Source organism: Galeopterus variegatus, unplaced genomic scaffold (assembly GCF_000696425.1).
Source record: "Galeopterus variegatus unplaced genomic scaffold, G_variegatus-3.0.2 Scaffold3058, whole genome shotgun sequence".
Taxonomy (NCBI): domain Eukaryota; kingdom Metazoa; phylum Chordata; class Mammalia; order Dermoptera; family Cynocephalidae; genus Galeopterus; species Galeopterus variegatus.
In genome coordinates this window covers 194,428-212,353 of record NW_007729169.1, presented here as the reverse complement: position 1 = coordinate 212,353, position 17,926 = coordinate 194,428, and the positions used below count along the sequence as shown (strand labels likewise).

Sequence of the window (17,926 nt, the reverse complement as noted above, 5' to 3'; positions counted from 1 at the left end):
ATAGTGACAGACCTACCTAATCCTGATTGTTTTCCTGCAGATGATTTGTTTTCCTGAGAGACCATACGCTCATATTCATAAGTGAGGATTGTTGCCTCATAATACAGGCCATTTATTCCCATGGAGCCTTAGTCCTACACTGTTGGAAACTTAGAACCAAACTCTGATATGTGAATTTCAGCATTTGATTAAAGTATTTCTGACTTATCCCCCTACCTTTCAAAATAATTTTATTGTATACTGATTGTAGTTTGCCCATTTTTATTTCATTTCATTCAACAAGCTTTTACTAAGCCTCTAATCAGTAATGTGCCTGGTAGCGTGATTCCTGCCTTTAAGGAGTTCATAGTCCAGCTGGAGACATGTGCACATGTGTGGTTAAATGCACAACAGAAGTAATAATATGCACATGTGTGTGTGACCATAGCCAAAAAGAGGGGAAGGCTATATGCCAGAAGGTTATGGTGCTTTTTGTGAGTAGTGGTAAGTTCTATTTTTCTACTTACTTACATTTTAGAATGAGCATGTGTCATTCTGTTACCTGAGCAGAGTTAAATAAAATATCACAGGTCATAGAACTGTGTATGCACTGTTTGTTTTTAGATTATAGGATTTCGCTTTTCATGGAATTTGGTAATATGAGGGTTATGACCAATTTGTATTTTCTAATTAGTGATTGTGTCTTTCCTATAACTAGTAAATGGTCAGCTGAGACTTCTGGCCGAAGCAATGCCATGCCACATATTAAGACATATATGAGGCCCTCTCCAGACTTCAGTAAAATTGCTTGGTTCCTTGTCACAAGGTAAATAGTCCTTATATTCTTGATGGGGAGGGATTTTCAAAATGTGTTTGTAACTCCTGCTCTGAATATTGAATGAGTTTCCAAAAAGTGATTTGTGATTTGTCATTAGTTTTCAGTGTGTTTGTGTTATATGAGCCTAATTTTAAGGAGGCCCATGACTAATCCCTTTGCAGAGTATCTGATCATTGCCTAATTCTACTTATAAGGTTAGATGTTTATAAGGTTTACATAAATTTTGTGTTTACTTCTATTATTTAATACTTCAGTAGTAGGGATTAAGCAAATTGACATTTGGGGTAAATACAGAAGGAAAATGAAATGATAAAATTAATATTTTTTTCTTAGTTTCTCCTTTGGACTTGAAACTTGAGCAATCAAATCTCTTATGTGTCCTTTTTTAAAGCTTTTAAGATATTCACATAACATAAAATTTACCCATTTAATGTCTACAATTTAATGGTTGAACAGAATTATGCAACCATCACCATAATCTAATATGAGAATCTTTTCATGACCCCATGAGAAACCCCCTACCTTTTGGCATTTTTGTGTGTTTTTTTAATAGGAAGATAAATTGCTATGCTTATTGAAAAATAGAGTTGTGACCACAGCTTTAGTTCCTGACTCTCAGTCCGAATTCAACCATTAGACATCTCTTCATGCTTCAATAACATAATTGATGTCAATAGCAACTAATTAAAGTATAACAGAGTAGAATTACTTCTTTAAGAAAGAACAGCACTCATGAACAAACTTTTAAACAAAAGAGCCACTTAGAAATGAAACCAAGTCATTTTCCTCATTTATGGAAATTGGTGGCTAAACTTTTCACCCTGGCTCAGGATAAGGAATGGTGACCCAAACAGCATAGGTAGTAACAGGTCAGATGTAAGAGAGGGCTTCCTGAAGGCTTTTGAAGGCAGCATAGCATAATGGGAAAACATTTTTCAGTCCTAAAAATAAAAATTAGGATGCTGTACTATTATTTGCTGGCTATGTGAATGAGGAGAATTTATTTAATCTGAGTCTGTTTCTTAGTTTATAAAGTGGAAGAAGTGATGACTGCCTTTTGGGGTTGTTGTGAGAGTTAGATGAAAGAGTCAAAGCCCAGAACATGACAGGCCCTCAGGACGTGGCAGCTGTAAGTACGCGTGTCCAGGCTTCACCTTCTCTGACTGTGAAGTGTGGTCCAGGAAATTGGTGCCCTTTTCTTTGCTGTGCATCTTTAGTAAGAGAAACTTTTGCTTTTGAAGAAGAGGTAGGTTTTCTGGATGTGAAGACCAAACTATATTCCCTGGGTAGAGAAGTCATTGCCTGAGATGTACAAAGTGCCAGGGAGTCCAAGGTGTGGAACACGGGTGACTCTTCTCAGGGCACGGAGTTCCAGCATTGGCGAGTGTGAGGTTGTTATAATCCCTCTCCCCAATTTTATTTTAAATAAGAACAAGGTTGATAAAGCTAAGTTAGTACAAATATTCCTAAATTAAACTGATGAGAAATTAAGTCTTAGTGCTACCCAGCCTTCTACAAAGTTAACTGACAAGAACAGGAATTTGGGTATAAAATGAACCCTTGAATGCTCTCCAAAGGGACCTGGATATTCAGAGACACTTCATTCCAGTGTCAGGTCACCTATTTGTTCAAGAACTGTCTTTTAAACCAAGTTACTAAGTAGCAAATAAAAAAAAAAAAAAACCCTGGCTTTTAATATTGGTTCTACCATACATTGGTCTGAGTGTGACCTTCACTAACTGCATACTGTGATGATAAATTGATAGGACTAGGTGAAATAATCTACCTGCTTCTGAGCCTAAAATACTATGATTGGAAACATTTTCTGAGTACTCAACTATCATATACCCCAAGGAATAGTTAAAAGGTTCTTGTTATAACAGCTAGTCAAGGCTGTTACTGAAATCATGCCACTTTGCATAAATGTTGAATTGAATTTGAAGTCTATTCTTCCAACTTTGGTTAAACTCCTCTTAACTGTTAACTTAGCTATCTGATTTTCCTCAAAATGCAGTATGAGCAGTATACAGAAATATCAATTTTTTGGTAAAAACTGGTCTTATCTAGCATCCTCACTTTTTCCTTCTGGGAAACCTGGAGCCCAAAGAGGTTAAATTAACCATTCAGGACATACAGTTCAGGTTTTAAGCTGGCTGGTTGGCTCAGTTGGTTAGAGCATGGCATTGTAACACCAAGGTCAAGGGTTCAGATCCCCATACCAACCAGCCACAAAAAAAAAAAGCTCAGATTTTATCCACAGAGGGAGTGACCAGAAGTGATTTTTTTTTTTTTTCCTCCTCCCATTGGGTAAACTTTTTCTCCAAGTTGTAAATAGATATCTAAGTCTTTTGTGTCAAAGTTCTCACTGTGGGCCTTTGAGGTTGCTAGAAATGGAAATGCTGGTGCTGAGGACCCAAGAACAAAGAAGAGAGGCTGTTTGAAAGGGCTGATTATAAGATGAGAATGGAAAGATTGGGTTAAGAGAAAGCAGTGATTGTTCCTCTCACACCTCTGTATAAACACATACACACACACATATAATATATCCTATTGGAGAGAGAAACATTCATTTTAAGGAATTGGCTCATGTAAGTGGAGCTGATGCAAAGTACAAAATCAATGGAGCAATCTTGCAGCTTGGAGATTTTGGAAGATTTGATGTTGCGATCTTGCTTTCTACTTTATTGGAAAAGTTGAATTTTAATGACTATTTAGGGGTGGTTTTCTCTCAAAGTGTAGTAAAAAGGTTGCTGTACTTCACAGGGATTACAATGAGTATTATTGTTTCAAGGTTATTAAGGGAGGCTGAGGTTAAAGTAACCCTGTGAGTAATCCTTTTCTAAAGACATAGTTTTTGTAGTTCAGTTCAATGACAGCGTGCACTTGGTCCTGTGCTTGGTGAGGAGGCGTGAGCCCTGCTGTGCATATGACATTGTCCCCTAGTTATTTTCCTGTGTAAAGACCACAGTGGAAGCACTGTCAGAAATATATTGCCTGGTTGGGGCAGAGGCGGGACAGTGAGAGATCAGTGGGAGCTAAGTAAGGAAGTAGTATTTCAGGTAGGCCTAGACGTATGCCTGAGAGTAAGCCAGGTGGATTGGAAGCATTTATTCATATCAGGATTTAGGAAAAGGGGAGAAACATGGGATTCCACTATTAAAGGCATAGGCCTTCCAGTAACTATTCCATCCATTAAAGCTGGTGATAGTACCCTTGGCCAAGGTAATCCAATTGATCTTGCCAGTTTCCATTTCAAAATGCTATTTATCTTTTCAACTTTTTCAGAAGACTGAAGATGATAGGGAAAAAGCCAATGCCATTGTGTTTGTAACACCTTGTTTAACATTTTATTATTTGCCCAATGAAATGGGTTTCTCTGTTGGAGCTCTCTCCAGAGATGCCCCATAAAGAAAATAACACTTTTCAATAACATTTTAACTACGTTATAAGATTGACCTTCCTGCATGGGAAGCTTTTATACAACCAGAGAACATAGACTATTAGAAGAACATACTTATATCTCATTGAAGGGAATTGAATGAAATCTCTTTGTAAATGTTCAAATGTTCTTTTGGGTAGCAGAACTATACCACCTGAATTTTTGATTGTCCTCCCAGGATTATGGGTTTGACAAACCAAACATTGGCCATAAGCCATTTTGGCAATTTCAGATCAGTCACCCTACCAATATTTTCTCAGAATTTGTATCATTTTGCTTACTCCATGGCAAATTATGAATTTCAAGGATCTTAACAATGGAAGCTTCAAGGATTCAGGGAGGATCAGGCAGCCATCCAGGCCCCCTGTGAGTCCATGTTTAACACTGAATTTACATCTTTTCAGATAACAGTTTTGCTTTTCCAAATCAAGTGCATTGTACTGTTTATTAAATAAATCAACCTAGGGGAGTTGACTTGGATCGATCTGAAGGAGTTTATTCAAATTGCACATCTTAATTGCAGCATTGGCTGCCCTCACTTGAAAAATCTGCCAAAGTATTTCCATGATAGTCAGTTAATTCTTATTCTACTTGATGTTGGGTTAGTTTTATGAACTAATTAGTAAGAGTTCCAGGAATTTCCACCCAATCCGATGGTATAATCTTAAAGTTCTCAAAAACCTGTACTTGGTCAAAGTCCTTTCCATGAACCTTCTTAAAGGTGAAATACTTTTTGGATTCTAGCTGACTGCAGGTACTCTTAGAGAAAAATCAAAACAATGATTATGAATGACAAAGACTTTGAATGGCCATGTTAATGTATTATAACCAGCAATTGACAAGGAAACTTGATTACCTCTATTGAATACATTTTAAGACAATACTCTAGCTGACTGCAGGTACTCTTAGAGAAAAATCAAAACAATGATTATGAATGACAAAGACTTTGAATGGCCATGTTAATGCATTATAACCAGCAATTGACAAGGAAACTTGATTACCTCTATTGAATACATTTTAAGACAATAAGTAGAATTATTGAGTAAGTAGGGCTGCTGACAACCCTAGTTTTGATATTTCAAAGGAATCCCAATTCAGCCATTGTAATTCTAAAATATCTTTTGTATGGAAGGTCCACTGCTCTAGATAAATACACATGGAGGGCCCATAATTTTTGCACATATAACCAGCTGGAGTCCCAGAAGGGGAACAAATCATTACAAGGTTTGGAATTCAAGAATCACATACTTTTAATAAGAATAATAATACTTACCAATAGGAAAACTCCTAACAAACTGGGAAAATTCCCACACAGGCCTTTACTGGCACAAATGGGATAACCATCCCCAGATTCCCAAATAAAAACATCAGTCTCAATCAAAGAACATCAATACTCAACCAAAGGAACGCCAACTGTCTGATTTTAGGAGCCAGAATGAATTTATCCAATGTCTGTTGTAGGTTTAGCCCAAAGTTCCTCTTTTAAAAGAGCTAAACTCTCAGCATTTTTGTTATTTAGGTTAAGGGAAGAAATGGACAAGGATGTTGAAGAATTTTACATTGTTATATCAGGACTATTAAATTTCTATGAATTTCATGCAATTTCTGAAGCACATTTATAAAAATATAATTCAAACAGATTAACATCACTTTATTCTGTAATGCTTCCCGTACCATGCAACACATCAAGCCTAATTAGTTTGGTATTTCTATAAAAGGAGAGAGACATCTTTTTGAGGCTCTTCAGGGGCCCAAGTGGAAAATCCCAAAGTCAATTCTAGGTCAAAAAGATTTAATTTCGAATTTGATTTTGAGAAGTTTGCCAAAAATATCAAAGATTCAAAACACTTGATAAAAATAAGGTCACAAGTCCCTAAATAGACATTTATTTAACAGTGAGGCATTTAATTAACCAGAGTGATAATTAAATACAGAAAGCCACATAGTTGTAGGACAAAACCTAGATCTTTCATCGAGAGGATTCATTCCTCTTCAATAATCAGAAGCCCTAATAAAGCTCTACCTCCAATAAAGAGCAGATCAATTCTCCAAGAAAACCTTGTTTTAACACAGAGAACCAAATTCTAATTTTGCAGTTATACTGTTTACTTTAATGCTCAATTCTTAGAAAAACTTATAAATCCCTTCTAATTTTAGCCAACTTAGTCACTCATAAAATTTCTTTTACTGATTCATCTTTCATAAACCTTCTACAGCCTTCTTATCCGTTCAGTTTTACCTCTCATTCCTTCTGTCATTCATTAAGAAACAACCTTTAAACTCAAAACTAGACAAAATTACTCTTTTCCTTAACAAAAACATCTTTCATACCTTATAACATGTCTTACTTTCCTTGCATAAGGAGTTCTTTCTAGTTTTAATTTTCATACGCTAGAAGTTTTTATCTGTTACCTTAATTTCTGGCGAAAACCTAGGAAGCAAGCAATTTTGAACTGTTAATGTCAGCATTTTGTAGATCAACACCATTTCATAATTTTTAGGAACATATTCATAACACCTTTTTTTATTAACAGATCCAAATAACTTCTGTATACTGTATAAAAAACAAGATATAACACTAACAGAATTTACTCATTATCCGACATTAAACCAGCACTAGGTTTAATGTGTGAGACCAGCACTAGGTTTTTGTACTAAATGGCAACAAAAATGTCTGACATGAGGAATTCAATTTAATTTATGCAGGTACTAGTGAATGGACAGTTCTTTTTCTTCATACGTGCTACTTCTCCTATAACACTCCATAAGGGAAGGAACTACATCTACCTTGTTTGCCAATATATTTCTGGCCCTAGTAGAATCTATTACATATGGTAGATAATCAGATATCTGTTAGATGAATGAATATGGCCATGCATTGGTTATCAGCTTCAACCAGATTTTTTCATTAGTGTTTCCCAATTAGTCAAGATATTCCGTGTGTTCTTGGTGAAAGTAGTGAACAGCTGTTTTCTCTTCAGAACAATTTCTAGTAGCCCACCCCATCAGTAAAGGTAATTGGGAAGTCTATCGTCTCTTCATCAGGCTCTTGTCCTCCGATACACAACAGAATGGTTGAGGAGCAAGTGTGAGTATTTTTGACTTACCTAAAAATGACTCGGGCATTTCATAAACATCTGTCACTTATCCAACATAACATAACTTTAACCTCAAGTTACTGAAAAAGATTCCTGAAACAATGGCAAGTTTATTTACAAATTTCCATCCTATTTTCATTCACCTAACTTTACTTGTTCTTAACAATTATTTATTAAACAAAGTTAGCCATAAAATGAGTTTCAGGAGACACCACCTCAAAATATATCACTTTGGGGCCGAGCCCATGGCACACTCGGGAGAGTGCAGCGCTGGGAGCACAGGAGCACTCCCGCAGTGGGTTCGGATCCTATATAGGGATGACCGGTGCGCTCACAGCGCTCACTGGCTGAGCGCGGTGTGGCCGGTCTCAAAAAGGACAAAAAAAATAAAATATATCACTTTGTTATATTGATTACCAATAGGTAAGCAAGGCAAGGCTTTCTGAATTCCCCTATCTGCCTAAGGACAGATCCTCCAAAGGGACTCAATTGTTATCAGTCCTCTAGAGATTGACTTATCATAGGAGAGGAGATTTCACCACACCCAAGCAGGCCTTGTTACAAAACGTCATCTATTCTAAGGGCCCATTCATCTTTAACATAAACCATTTACTCTGAGGATATTTTCTTTACCCTCTAATTATTTTACTCATTTCAACAGTGGGGGATGATCAAGGGGCTCTTGCCCTTTTCTTGGTTGACCTGCCTAATTATTGTCCTAAATTATTAGCTAGGTTGTTCACTGTAATCAGGTTTTAGATCTAAACACCATTACCTGAACAAGACAGAAAAAAGTGAGTAGGAAGCCTAGTTGAGACAAAATGGTAAGAGGTGAGGCTTGTTGTATAGACCTCAGCCTTTTTGCCTTCTCTGTTGTAAAAGCCTGTAGTGATTTAGCCCATTTTTTGTGGTGCAGAGAGGAGACACCCTCAGAAATGGAGACTTCCTCCACGTATCAAAATTTCCTTCACTAACAACAAGTCTCAAAATAAATAAAAATAGACAACTTCCCAACTCAGTCTCTGTTCTCTCAACTAAATTACTGAGTTCAGGGCAGGGCTCATTAGTAGGGCAGACAAAGCATCTTCCATGCTAGACCAGGATACCTTTCACTGTTGTTCTGAGCTCAGGACTTATCTTAAAGAAACAAGTCCCACCGATTTAAGGGTTCAACCTCTATAAACAACTGTTTTTTGTTTTTTTTTTAATTTTAGTCTTTTAAAAGCCCCTGTGTGCTAATTTTTAAAATACATACCATTGTTTCTGTGAAGTTTTTGATCCTTCCTTTTCAGATATACCCCACAAATAAACTATTTTACCCAAATTTAAAAACTTTCTCATTGAGGCCTCTGTAATTCCAAATTACCTTTGGCAAGTGTCACCAATTTTTATTTAAAAAATAAATAAATACAGATTCTGGGAAATTTTTATGCATGAAATTGCCTGGAGTCCCAAATGGAGGGAATTCCAAACCCTGGACTCAGTCCAGTTTCTGTCTAAATGAGGCAGCCACCACAAGTCCCCAAAAGGTCATATGCCCTCTCATAGTACAAACTGACCCTTGGTACCCACCCCAAAATCATGATTCTCTCATGGCACAAACTAACCCTGAATGGCATTCAATAGGTAGATTTCTCGACTTCTTGGATCCGGATAAACCCATGATTCTGTCTTCTAGTACCCTTACCTACCTACTAAATCCACTTCAAGCTCTTGAACCTAACCCAGATCAAAAATTTGCTCAAACTCAGCTCAAACACAACCCTGTGGAGCATCAGAATCCAAGAAAGAACTCTTGGATCGTGGATCCCCACGATCCCCAGATGCAGCAAGAAAATAGCATAGTGAGCTCAGCTGGTACCTATGTCTGGTTACCTGATGCTCTGGGAGACTTGTTGGAGCCCTGCTTGGGATCCTACCAACTATGTCAAATATGTTAAGCAATAAGTTTTAAATTTTAACTGAATTTATTTGAGCAAAGAAAAACAGAGCAAAATAAAGCAAACAAAATGAAAATGATGTGTGAATTGGGCAGCCCTCCAAACCAGAGCAGGTTCAGAGAACTTCAACCAATAGTATGATCTGATAGCATTTATAGGAAATGGAATTGTAGTGTAGAGACAACTTAATTGGTTACTGCTTAATTGGTTACAGAGCCTCCTGCAATTAACTAAACCTCAACTACTATAGTTAAGGTTCATATTAATTTGGTCTGTTAGGCTTAGTGCAGGAGCCTAGTCCAAATCAGTGGCCTCCCACAAATTTTACTTAACAAGAGGATGAATGAAGTGCCCAACAAGACTCATTCCATAGTTAACAGACACTTAAGTGCCTTCTCTGTGTTAGGTGCTATATTAGTCCGTTTCTGTTGCTTATAACAAAATACTAGAACTGGGTAATTTATAAAGAAAATGAAATTTAGTGCTTACAGTTTCTGAGGTTGGGGGGTCCAAAATCCAAGGAACATATCTGAAGACTTTCTTTGGTTGTGACTTTGGTGACAGCAGGGTTACCTCTGCAAGGTCACCTTGCAAAATGGCAGAGTAGAGAGAGCAAGAGACTAACCTCATTCACTCCCTTTTTAACACCCTCAGAACCACAACCCTGACCACCATTTTTAATCCATTTGTTATGGCATGGTCCTACAATCTAATCACCTCTTCAAGGCCTCACCTTTCATTTACCATACTAGGATTTCCCACCCTCAACAGTTATAGTGGGGATTAAATTTGGGGGAAGCATTTAACCCAAGGCAGGCACTGTCTGTACCATGGGGAACAAGAGAAAAAGAACCTATTCTCAGTTTTCATTTTAAATAGAGCTGAGGAGAGGAGGCAGACTATATACAAGTAAACATGAAAATATCAGATAAGGGCTATAAGCAATAAATGGGGTGATATGTTGGAGCATGTCTGGAGAGATCAGAGAAGGCCACCTTTAGGAGGGAATGTTTAGGCTGAGGCTGGTAGAAGAAAGTGCCAGTCCTATGAAGGAAGGGTGTGTGGGCAGAGGGAACAGCTGGAGAAAGGCCCTTGGTTGGGGAGGGTGTGGAATGTTTGGGGTGCTCCAGTGCAGGTATGCAGAGGCTGGGCCAGTTCATAGACGGCGTTCAAGTGGAGTGCCATCATCTGATATGTGTCTGAGGATAGCTTGGGCTGCTGAATGGAGAGTGGATTGTTGGGGGAGTAAGAGTGGATTCAGGCAGCCCAGTGAGGAAGTGTGGAGAGATCACAGTGTTCGTGGGGAAGAGCTGGTAGGTACAGGATATGTGTTATTTGTATAGAACATACCCCAAAATCTCCCAAGGAAAGGCAGTTGGAATGCTAGGAAGAGCATGGGTTTGGATTTGGGCAGACCCAAGTCCAAATTTCAACTCGGTCGCTTACCATTTGTGAATCATTAACCCTTGACAAACCCCAATTTCCTTATATATGGAAATAGGATGTGAAGTTACACTGAGTTTTGTTAAGGGCTTTGAGATGTGTTATACAGAACACTTGTAACCAGGCAGTGGTAGATGCTCAACAGATCACACTTACCTTCCCTGTTTAAGGAAGCTTAATTCTGATTATTAATTATAATTATTAGATAATGGTACTTGTGGTAGATTAACTATTTCATTGTAGGCACATGAAACAACATCTCCTGTAACAAGCATAGGGCAGTAATACTTCATGGTAGCTGGACCTGTATATTCACAGTGACCACAAGAACTATAGTAACTTCAGACTTTGTCATTAGGCCTTTGAACCAGTCCTCTGCTTCTCCTCAGACTCTCAGTCACCTGGGGGATCCATGTCAAAATGTTAGTCCCTTGCCACCCCATAGGGAAAAAATGTCATTTCTGCTCTGCGGGAGTGAGAAGAAAGGAACCAGGAAGAGAATTGACCTTCGCTAAGCAGCTGTCACACGGCAGACACTTCTAGTGCTTCATCTTCATTGTCTAATTCAGTCCGCACAAGATCGTTTGGGATGGCATTGTCCCCTCCCTCAGATGAGGAGTAAGGCTGTGGAGTTGAGGCAACTTCATTCATTGTTCAGCAAATATGTATCGCCCTGGTGGTGCTGCACCAGGCACAGAGATAGAGCAATAAACAAAGAGGAGGTTCCTGCTCTCACTTAATTTACATTTGAATGGAAGAAATTTACCAAACAACTGATTATACACATTTAATTTCAGTTTTAACTATTTTCTGACTATTCTGCATAGGTAGATTTTGACCCAGTATGGCCTTTGAGTTCTGGCATTAAATATTACTTTCTCTGAGAGGCTGTGCTGGCTTCCTTAGCCCAGTGGCTTCTGTAATGCCCTGGGTTTCCTGCATCATCAATGTCCTTTGTCCTTCAGTGTGGTTGCTTTTGTCATTGTCTGGCTTCCCCTCTGGACTCTGTGTGGCCAAGTCATGGCTAATGAAGGCCAGGACTGAAGTGGTAACAAAGAAAGTACTGCCTAGACCTTGTGCGTAATTGCACATGAGAGAGGCCTCAAAAGTGATTCTTCAGTTTGGGGTGTGGCTGGTAGGGGTGTGGGGGTTGATCACTGACATCAATCTAGACGTCAGGAAATGGAACCATTTCAGTGGGAGGATGGTAATCTTGATTACAGATTGATTTATTGTGGTGGGAACTTTAAGTAGAATTGTTTGTTAAAGATGTACTCAAAAGTTTAGTGTACATATGCTTGTACTGTAGTGTATTTTGGAGTTTTCCTTAGTACTGATTATTGACACCATAAGCCTTTGTGACTTTTCCAGGAGAGAGTATAGTGAGTGGATGCCTGGGCACTGAGGAACATACAGGAAATATATGCCAAGTGGACTTTTCACGTTTACCAAGTGTTCTATTGGCAGACAAATGAATTAGTTCCAAGCCATCCCTCCTGGGTTGAAGAGCAACTGGTCACCATCTTCCATGAAAAAATGTTCTTTCTATCTAAGAAAATGTTCTATTTTGGGTATATCATGTATAAACATACCTTATTGAGCACTTATTATGTACCAAGCAATTTTCCAGGTGCAGGGAGTACAATAATAAAACATAGTCCTTGACTTTATGTTCTGGTGGTAAGAGTTACACAAAAAAACGAGTTTATATATGTCAAATGGTGATAAATGCTATAGAGAAAAATAAATTAGAATGGTAATTTAGGTGCACAATCCTTTATTTGAAATCCTTGGGACCGGATGCAGTTCAGTATTTGGAGTTTAGGAAGATAATATGGTACATATACTGTATATTAATATCCCTAGGGGTATCCGGACCAGCACTCCATGACAAAACAAACATGTCAGAAGCAAAGACTATAAGTAGCCCTATGTCACCGTTGGCCAACTTTTGCCACCCAGTGAGTTAAGACCAAGTTTTTCTGTCAAATGAAATGAATTAAGTAGCTTTATTTCAAAACTGGTTTAGGGTATTGTTTTTAAATTTCCAGAGCTAACAGTTCCGTGCACTGTTCTAAGCACATTATATGCTTTAATTCACGTAATCCTCACAATAGTTCTACAGTGTATCTGTTAATGCCCTTTTCAGATGGAGGAACTGAAGCACAGAGGTTAAACAAGGAGCCCTAGAAACCCAGGCAGCATTGCTGTAGGGTAGTGAGTGCCCAGGTTGGGGTGGGGGGAAGCTGCTCATTAAGTAGAAGAGTCAGGGAAGGCCTCGCTGATGTGGTGACATTTAAGCAGAGACTTGAAAGAGGGAGGGAGCCAAGTGGATGGATAGCTGAGAAAAAGCATCACAGCCTCAGAAGCAGGAATATGCTTGTTGTGTCTGAGAAACAGTAAAGGGAGTGTTGCTGGAATGAGTGGGGCAGGCGGGTGGGTGAGTTCAGAGCAGTAGCAGGTGGCCAGACTTTGCCTTGTTCACCTGCTCTTAGGGCTGAATTACTATCACCTTAATGTCACCTGGGTTTCTTGACACTTTATTAGTCATGGGTCTATAAAAGGCAGTTCTACATCAATGTATTTTATAATTTGAATTGATTAGAATAATTGCTTTTTAATATGCTTGTTACATGAGACTTTCTAGAATAGACATGGTTTTAATATAGTTGGCTTTAACTTACACTCAAATAGCGTGTTTCTCAATAAGGCACAATTGGCATTTTGGTCAAGATAATACTTCGTTGTGCAAGATTATCCATGCATTACAGGATATTTAATAACCTGGCCCTTCACATACCAAATGCCAGGTCCTGGTGAAAGCCAAAAAAATTGCCCCACGTATCTCTAATTCTAGATTGTCTGCCCTGGTGGATACTGTCATCATCCTTGAGAATAAATACAGAACTTTGTGGACAACTGACTTGTGAGTGCTACTGTCTCTGCATTAATGTTTACCCACTTCAGAGTGGTGAGGCAGGGTTGTAGATAGTGCCTTGGACTGTATCCAAGTGAAGTGGTGATGCCTAGCAAATGTAATGATCCATCAGCAAAGTGGTAGACGTACTAAGTTTTAAGAATTGGATTTTAGCCAAGAGCACATCAAAAGCTACAAAAATGTAAATTTTTTTGAGACTTTTCTCCTTTGATGTAGTATTACCAAACCACACAAATGTTCATGTTTGGGATGAATAATTAACTCCTTTTTATTAAGCACAACAAAATTTAATTCCCCAGAGAATGTACTAAGTTTTAAGAATTGGATTTTAGCCAAGAGCACATCAAAAGCTACAAAAATGTAACTTTTTTTGACACTTTTCTCCTTTGATGTAGTATTACCAAACCACACAAATGTTCGTGTTTGGGATGAATAATTAACTCCTTTTTATTAAGCACAACAAAATTTAATTCCCCAGAGAAAATTATAAGGGTAATAATAAGCAAAATGGAAGATAAGTAATCTGAATTTTGACTTTTAACATGATAATAAGAGATCTTTGTCTTAATAATCCAGATCTGCACATCCAAAGAAGTGTTGCTTTTCAAGGTGGTCATCTTTTGAAACTAGGTACTTTGACCCAAAATACTGCCATTGCTCAGATCTTTTTGCCACTCCCCCAAATTTCCTTCAAAGTGAGTTTACATGACACATTAACAAATAAGTATTGTTTCTTAATAGGCACTCTTTGTTTTGGGCCTTATAATAGTTTCTGTTGCTATATAATAGATCACCACAAACTAAAAAGCTTAAAACAACACAAATTTATTATCCCACAGTTTCTGTGAGTCACGGGTCTGGGCACCCATCAGCTGGGTCCTCTGCTTGGTATCTCACCAGCCTGAAATCAAGCTGTTGACCCAGGTGTGATCTCATGTGAAGCTCAGGGTCCACTTCCAAACTTGCTGATTGTCGGCAGAATTCAGTTGCTTGTGGCTGTAGGACTGAGGTTCCCGCTTTCTTGCTGGCAGTCAGCCTGGGGTTTTCAGTTCCCAGGAGCTGCTGTGGTGCCCTCTTTGTTTGCTTCTTCAAACCAGCAGGAGAATCTCTCCTGAGGAAGAACCAGGCCCACTCAGGATTATTTCCCTTTGGATTAATTTAAAATCAACTGATTGTTAATCTAATTATGCAAATAAAATCCCATCACGTTCACAGTCCCTGCCCACACTCAAGGAATGGGGCTTATCTAGGCTGTGTGCACCAGGGATGGGACTCTTGGGGGACCTCTTCCAGATCTGCTTTCCACAGGCCTCATTGGTATTTATGACCCAGTTTCATTTATCCATCTTATTCTCCAACCTTGGCTTGAAATAATTTCTTACTGTTTCCAAAATTGAAGATTATTTTCTATAGTTAATTAAAACTGCCCTTGAATATACTCAAAAGACTGAACCTCAGGCTCCAAAGGCTGTTTGAGAAATGAAGTTCTATACTTATTTGGAGTCAAAGGAGACGGCTATATTGGAGTGAGGGAATAACCCTGCAGCACAACTGCTTTGAAAAACCATGTGCACTTGTGTATGTAGAGTTGTTAAAAGTAATGGTCTTATAAAAGATTGGTAGAATCCCAGATCTATATTGGAGTGAGGGAATAACCCTGCAGCACAACTGCTTTGAAAAACCATGTGCTCTTGTGTATGTAGAGTTGTTAAAAGTAATGGTCTTATAAAAGATTGGTAGAATCCCAGATCTCATTTTCTAATCTAAAACACTCCTCACCTTAGAAGTGTGCTTTGTAGGGCTCCTATGTTGTGTACATAGTACTTATGACCTGTTATTTTTCTACCCATCATAAGTACAAGACGTTGGCTTCCTCATTGTAGGAACTTTGTTTTATCCAATTGACCGTGCACACAAGTGAAAACTGTCTACTGAGGGTTAGGGAATTGGAATCTTATAAAAATGCTAGCCTTATAGTTTTCATCTTCCATTTTATTTATTATTTTAAATACAGATAGTCACAGTTTTCTTTTCTCTTTCATTATGTGTTATGATTGAGGTTCTAACTGAAAACATTTTTCATAGACCCTGGGGCATGTTTTAGTATATAGTTGCCATAGTTACCACATCACCATGAATCATAAAATCTGCAGTGAAACCACTTCCTACCAAAATACTAGCACTCATCCTGACTTTTGGTAATTTTTCATTTAATGTTTGTGTTTTCTGTCGTACTAACACAGTACCTATTGCAGTACCTGGCCTTTAGTGGCTCAGAAAACTTTGAGTGAATGAGTGGTAACTAACTACAGTTCCCCCTTAATCTAACTACAGTTCATTTTCAGAATCCTTCTCAGATTTTAAGTTTATCTTCTGCACTGTCTAAAAACAATTATACTTCTCTTTGAAGGTCTATCTCAAGTGCTCCCCTTTGAGTGAAATTTTTTCTAGCTCAGCAGACATGATTATTTTTTCTTTTGTGTTTTCATAGCCATTTTTACATCTTCCTTGTTGATTCTTTGTGGGTTCCTTTGTTTCTTTATGTTGTGAACTGCTTGAGAGCAGGTGCCTTGCCTTATGCATCTTTATATCCTGAGTATCTAACACTGTGCACTGTGCATTTTGAAAAACCATGTGCTCTTGTGTATGTAGAGTTGTTAAAAGTAATGGTCTTATAAAAGATTGGTAGAATCCCAGATCTCATTTTCTAATCTAAAACACTCCTCACCTTAGAAGTGTGCTTTGTAGGGCTCCTATGTTGTGTACATAGTACTTATGACCTGTTATTTTTCTACCCATCATAAGTACAAGACGTTGGCTTCCTCATTGTAGGAACTTTGTTTTATCCAATTGACCGTGCACACAAGTGAAAACTGTCTACTGAGGGTTAGGGAATTGGAATCTTATAAAAATGCTAGCCTTATAGTTTTCATCTTCCATTTTATTTATTATTTTAAATACAGATAGTCACAGTTTTCTTTTCTCTTTCATTATGTGTTATGATTGAGGTTCTAACTGAAAACATTTTTCATAGACCCTGGGGCATGTTTTAGTATATAGTTGCCATAGTTACCACATCACCATGAATCATAAAATCTGCAGTGAAACCACTTCCTACCAAAATACTAGCACTCATCCTGACTTTTGGTAATTTTTCATTTAATGTTTGTGTTTTCTGTCGTACTAACACAGTACCTATTGCAGTACCTGGCCTTTAGTGGCTCAGAAAACTTTGAGTGAATGAGTGGTAACTAACTACAGTTCCCCCTTAATCTAACTACAGTTCATTTTCAGAATCCTTCTCAGATTTTAAGTTTATCTTCTGCACTGTCTAAAAACAATTATACTTCTCTTTGAAGGTCTATCTCAAGTGCTCCCCTTTGAGTGAAATTTTTTCTAGCTCAGCAGACATGATTATTTTTTCTTTTGTGTTTTCATAGCCATTTTTACATCTTCCTTGTTGATTCTTTGTGGGTTCCTTTGTTTCTTTATGTTGTGAACTGCTTGAGAGCAGGTGCCTTGCCTTATGCATCTTTATATCCTGAGTATCTAACACTGTGCACTGTGCATGGTTAGTGATCAATAAAGATTTGAATCAGAACTCTTTTAAAAACTTTTTTTTTCCCAAATAGATATTTTAAAAGTATATAAAGAAAATTTGTCTTCCCACTCCTGTTCCCAGACAGCCTGCTTCTCAACCTGAAACCCCTACTACTAGTTTCTTGGGTTCAGTTGCTTTAACTCCATCAACATTTTGAAATCCAGAATCCTCAGATGGAGATATTACCCAATCAGCCAGCACGTTATGAAGGAAATAATGTTGAGATAGAATTCAAAGATCCAAATCCTAATTTGGGTTGCCAGAAATTTAAGAAAGCAGCTCATAAAGCCTTTATCTATTTTGTATATGTAACATGTTGACGTGTTTGACCTGAAGACTTGTCCATAGTTATAGCCCTTTCTAAACTCAATGTGTGGTTAATTTAAAAATTGGTCAAAATTATTTTAATCAAGAATAGTATGTTCATCCAGACGTATATGTTTAAAGAAACTTAAAACTAGCATTTTAGCTTGAACTTATTAGAATGTTATATTGGCTGGCAATTTCAAACTCTTTTGTGTGGTTGCTTGCTTTTATGGAAATCTATTTATGGTTTTAATAAAATTTTCCTCCCATCTGTTTTGATCCCACCATGAAATCATCCCATGTTTGATGGACAGCCCGTCGTTATGGAAATTATTGGGACATGA

General features: G+C 37.9%; 1 protein-coding gene across 1 annotated transcript in view; it reads left to right on the top strand.

Moving 5' to 3' along the window:
• Positions 1-17,926, top strand: part of TDP1 (tyrosyl-DNA phosphodiesterase 1) — an 84,143-nt gene that overhangs the window by 30,251 nt on the left and 35,966 nt on the right. Inside the window, exon 13 of the mRNA XM_008583833.1 lies at positions 698-805. Coding sequence (XP_008582055.1) covers positions 698-805 — 108 coding nt within the window. The remainder of the gene's footprint in view (positions 1-697; positions 806-17,926) is intronic.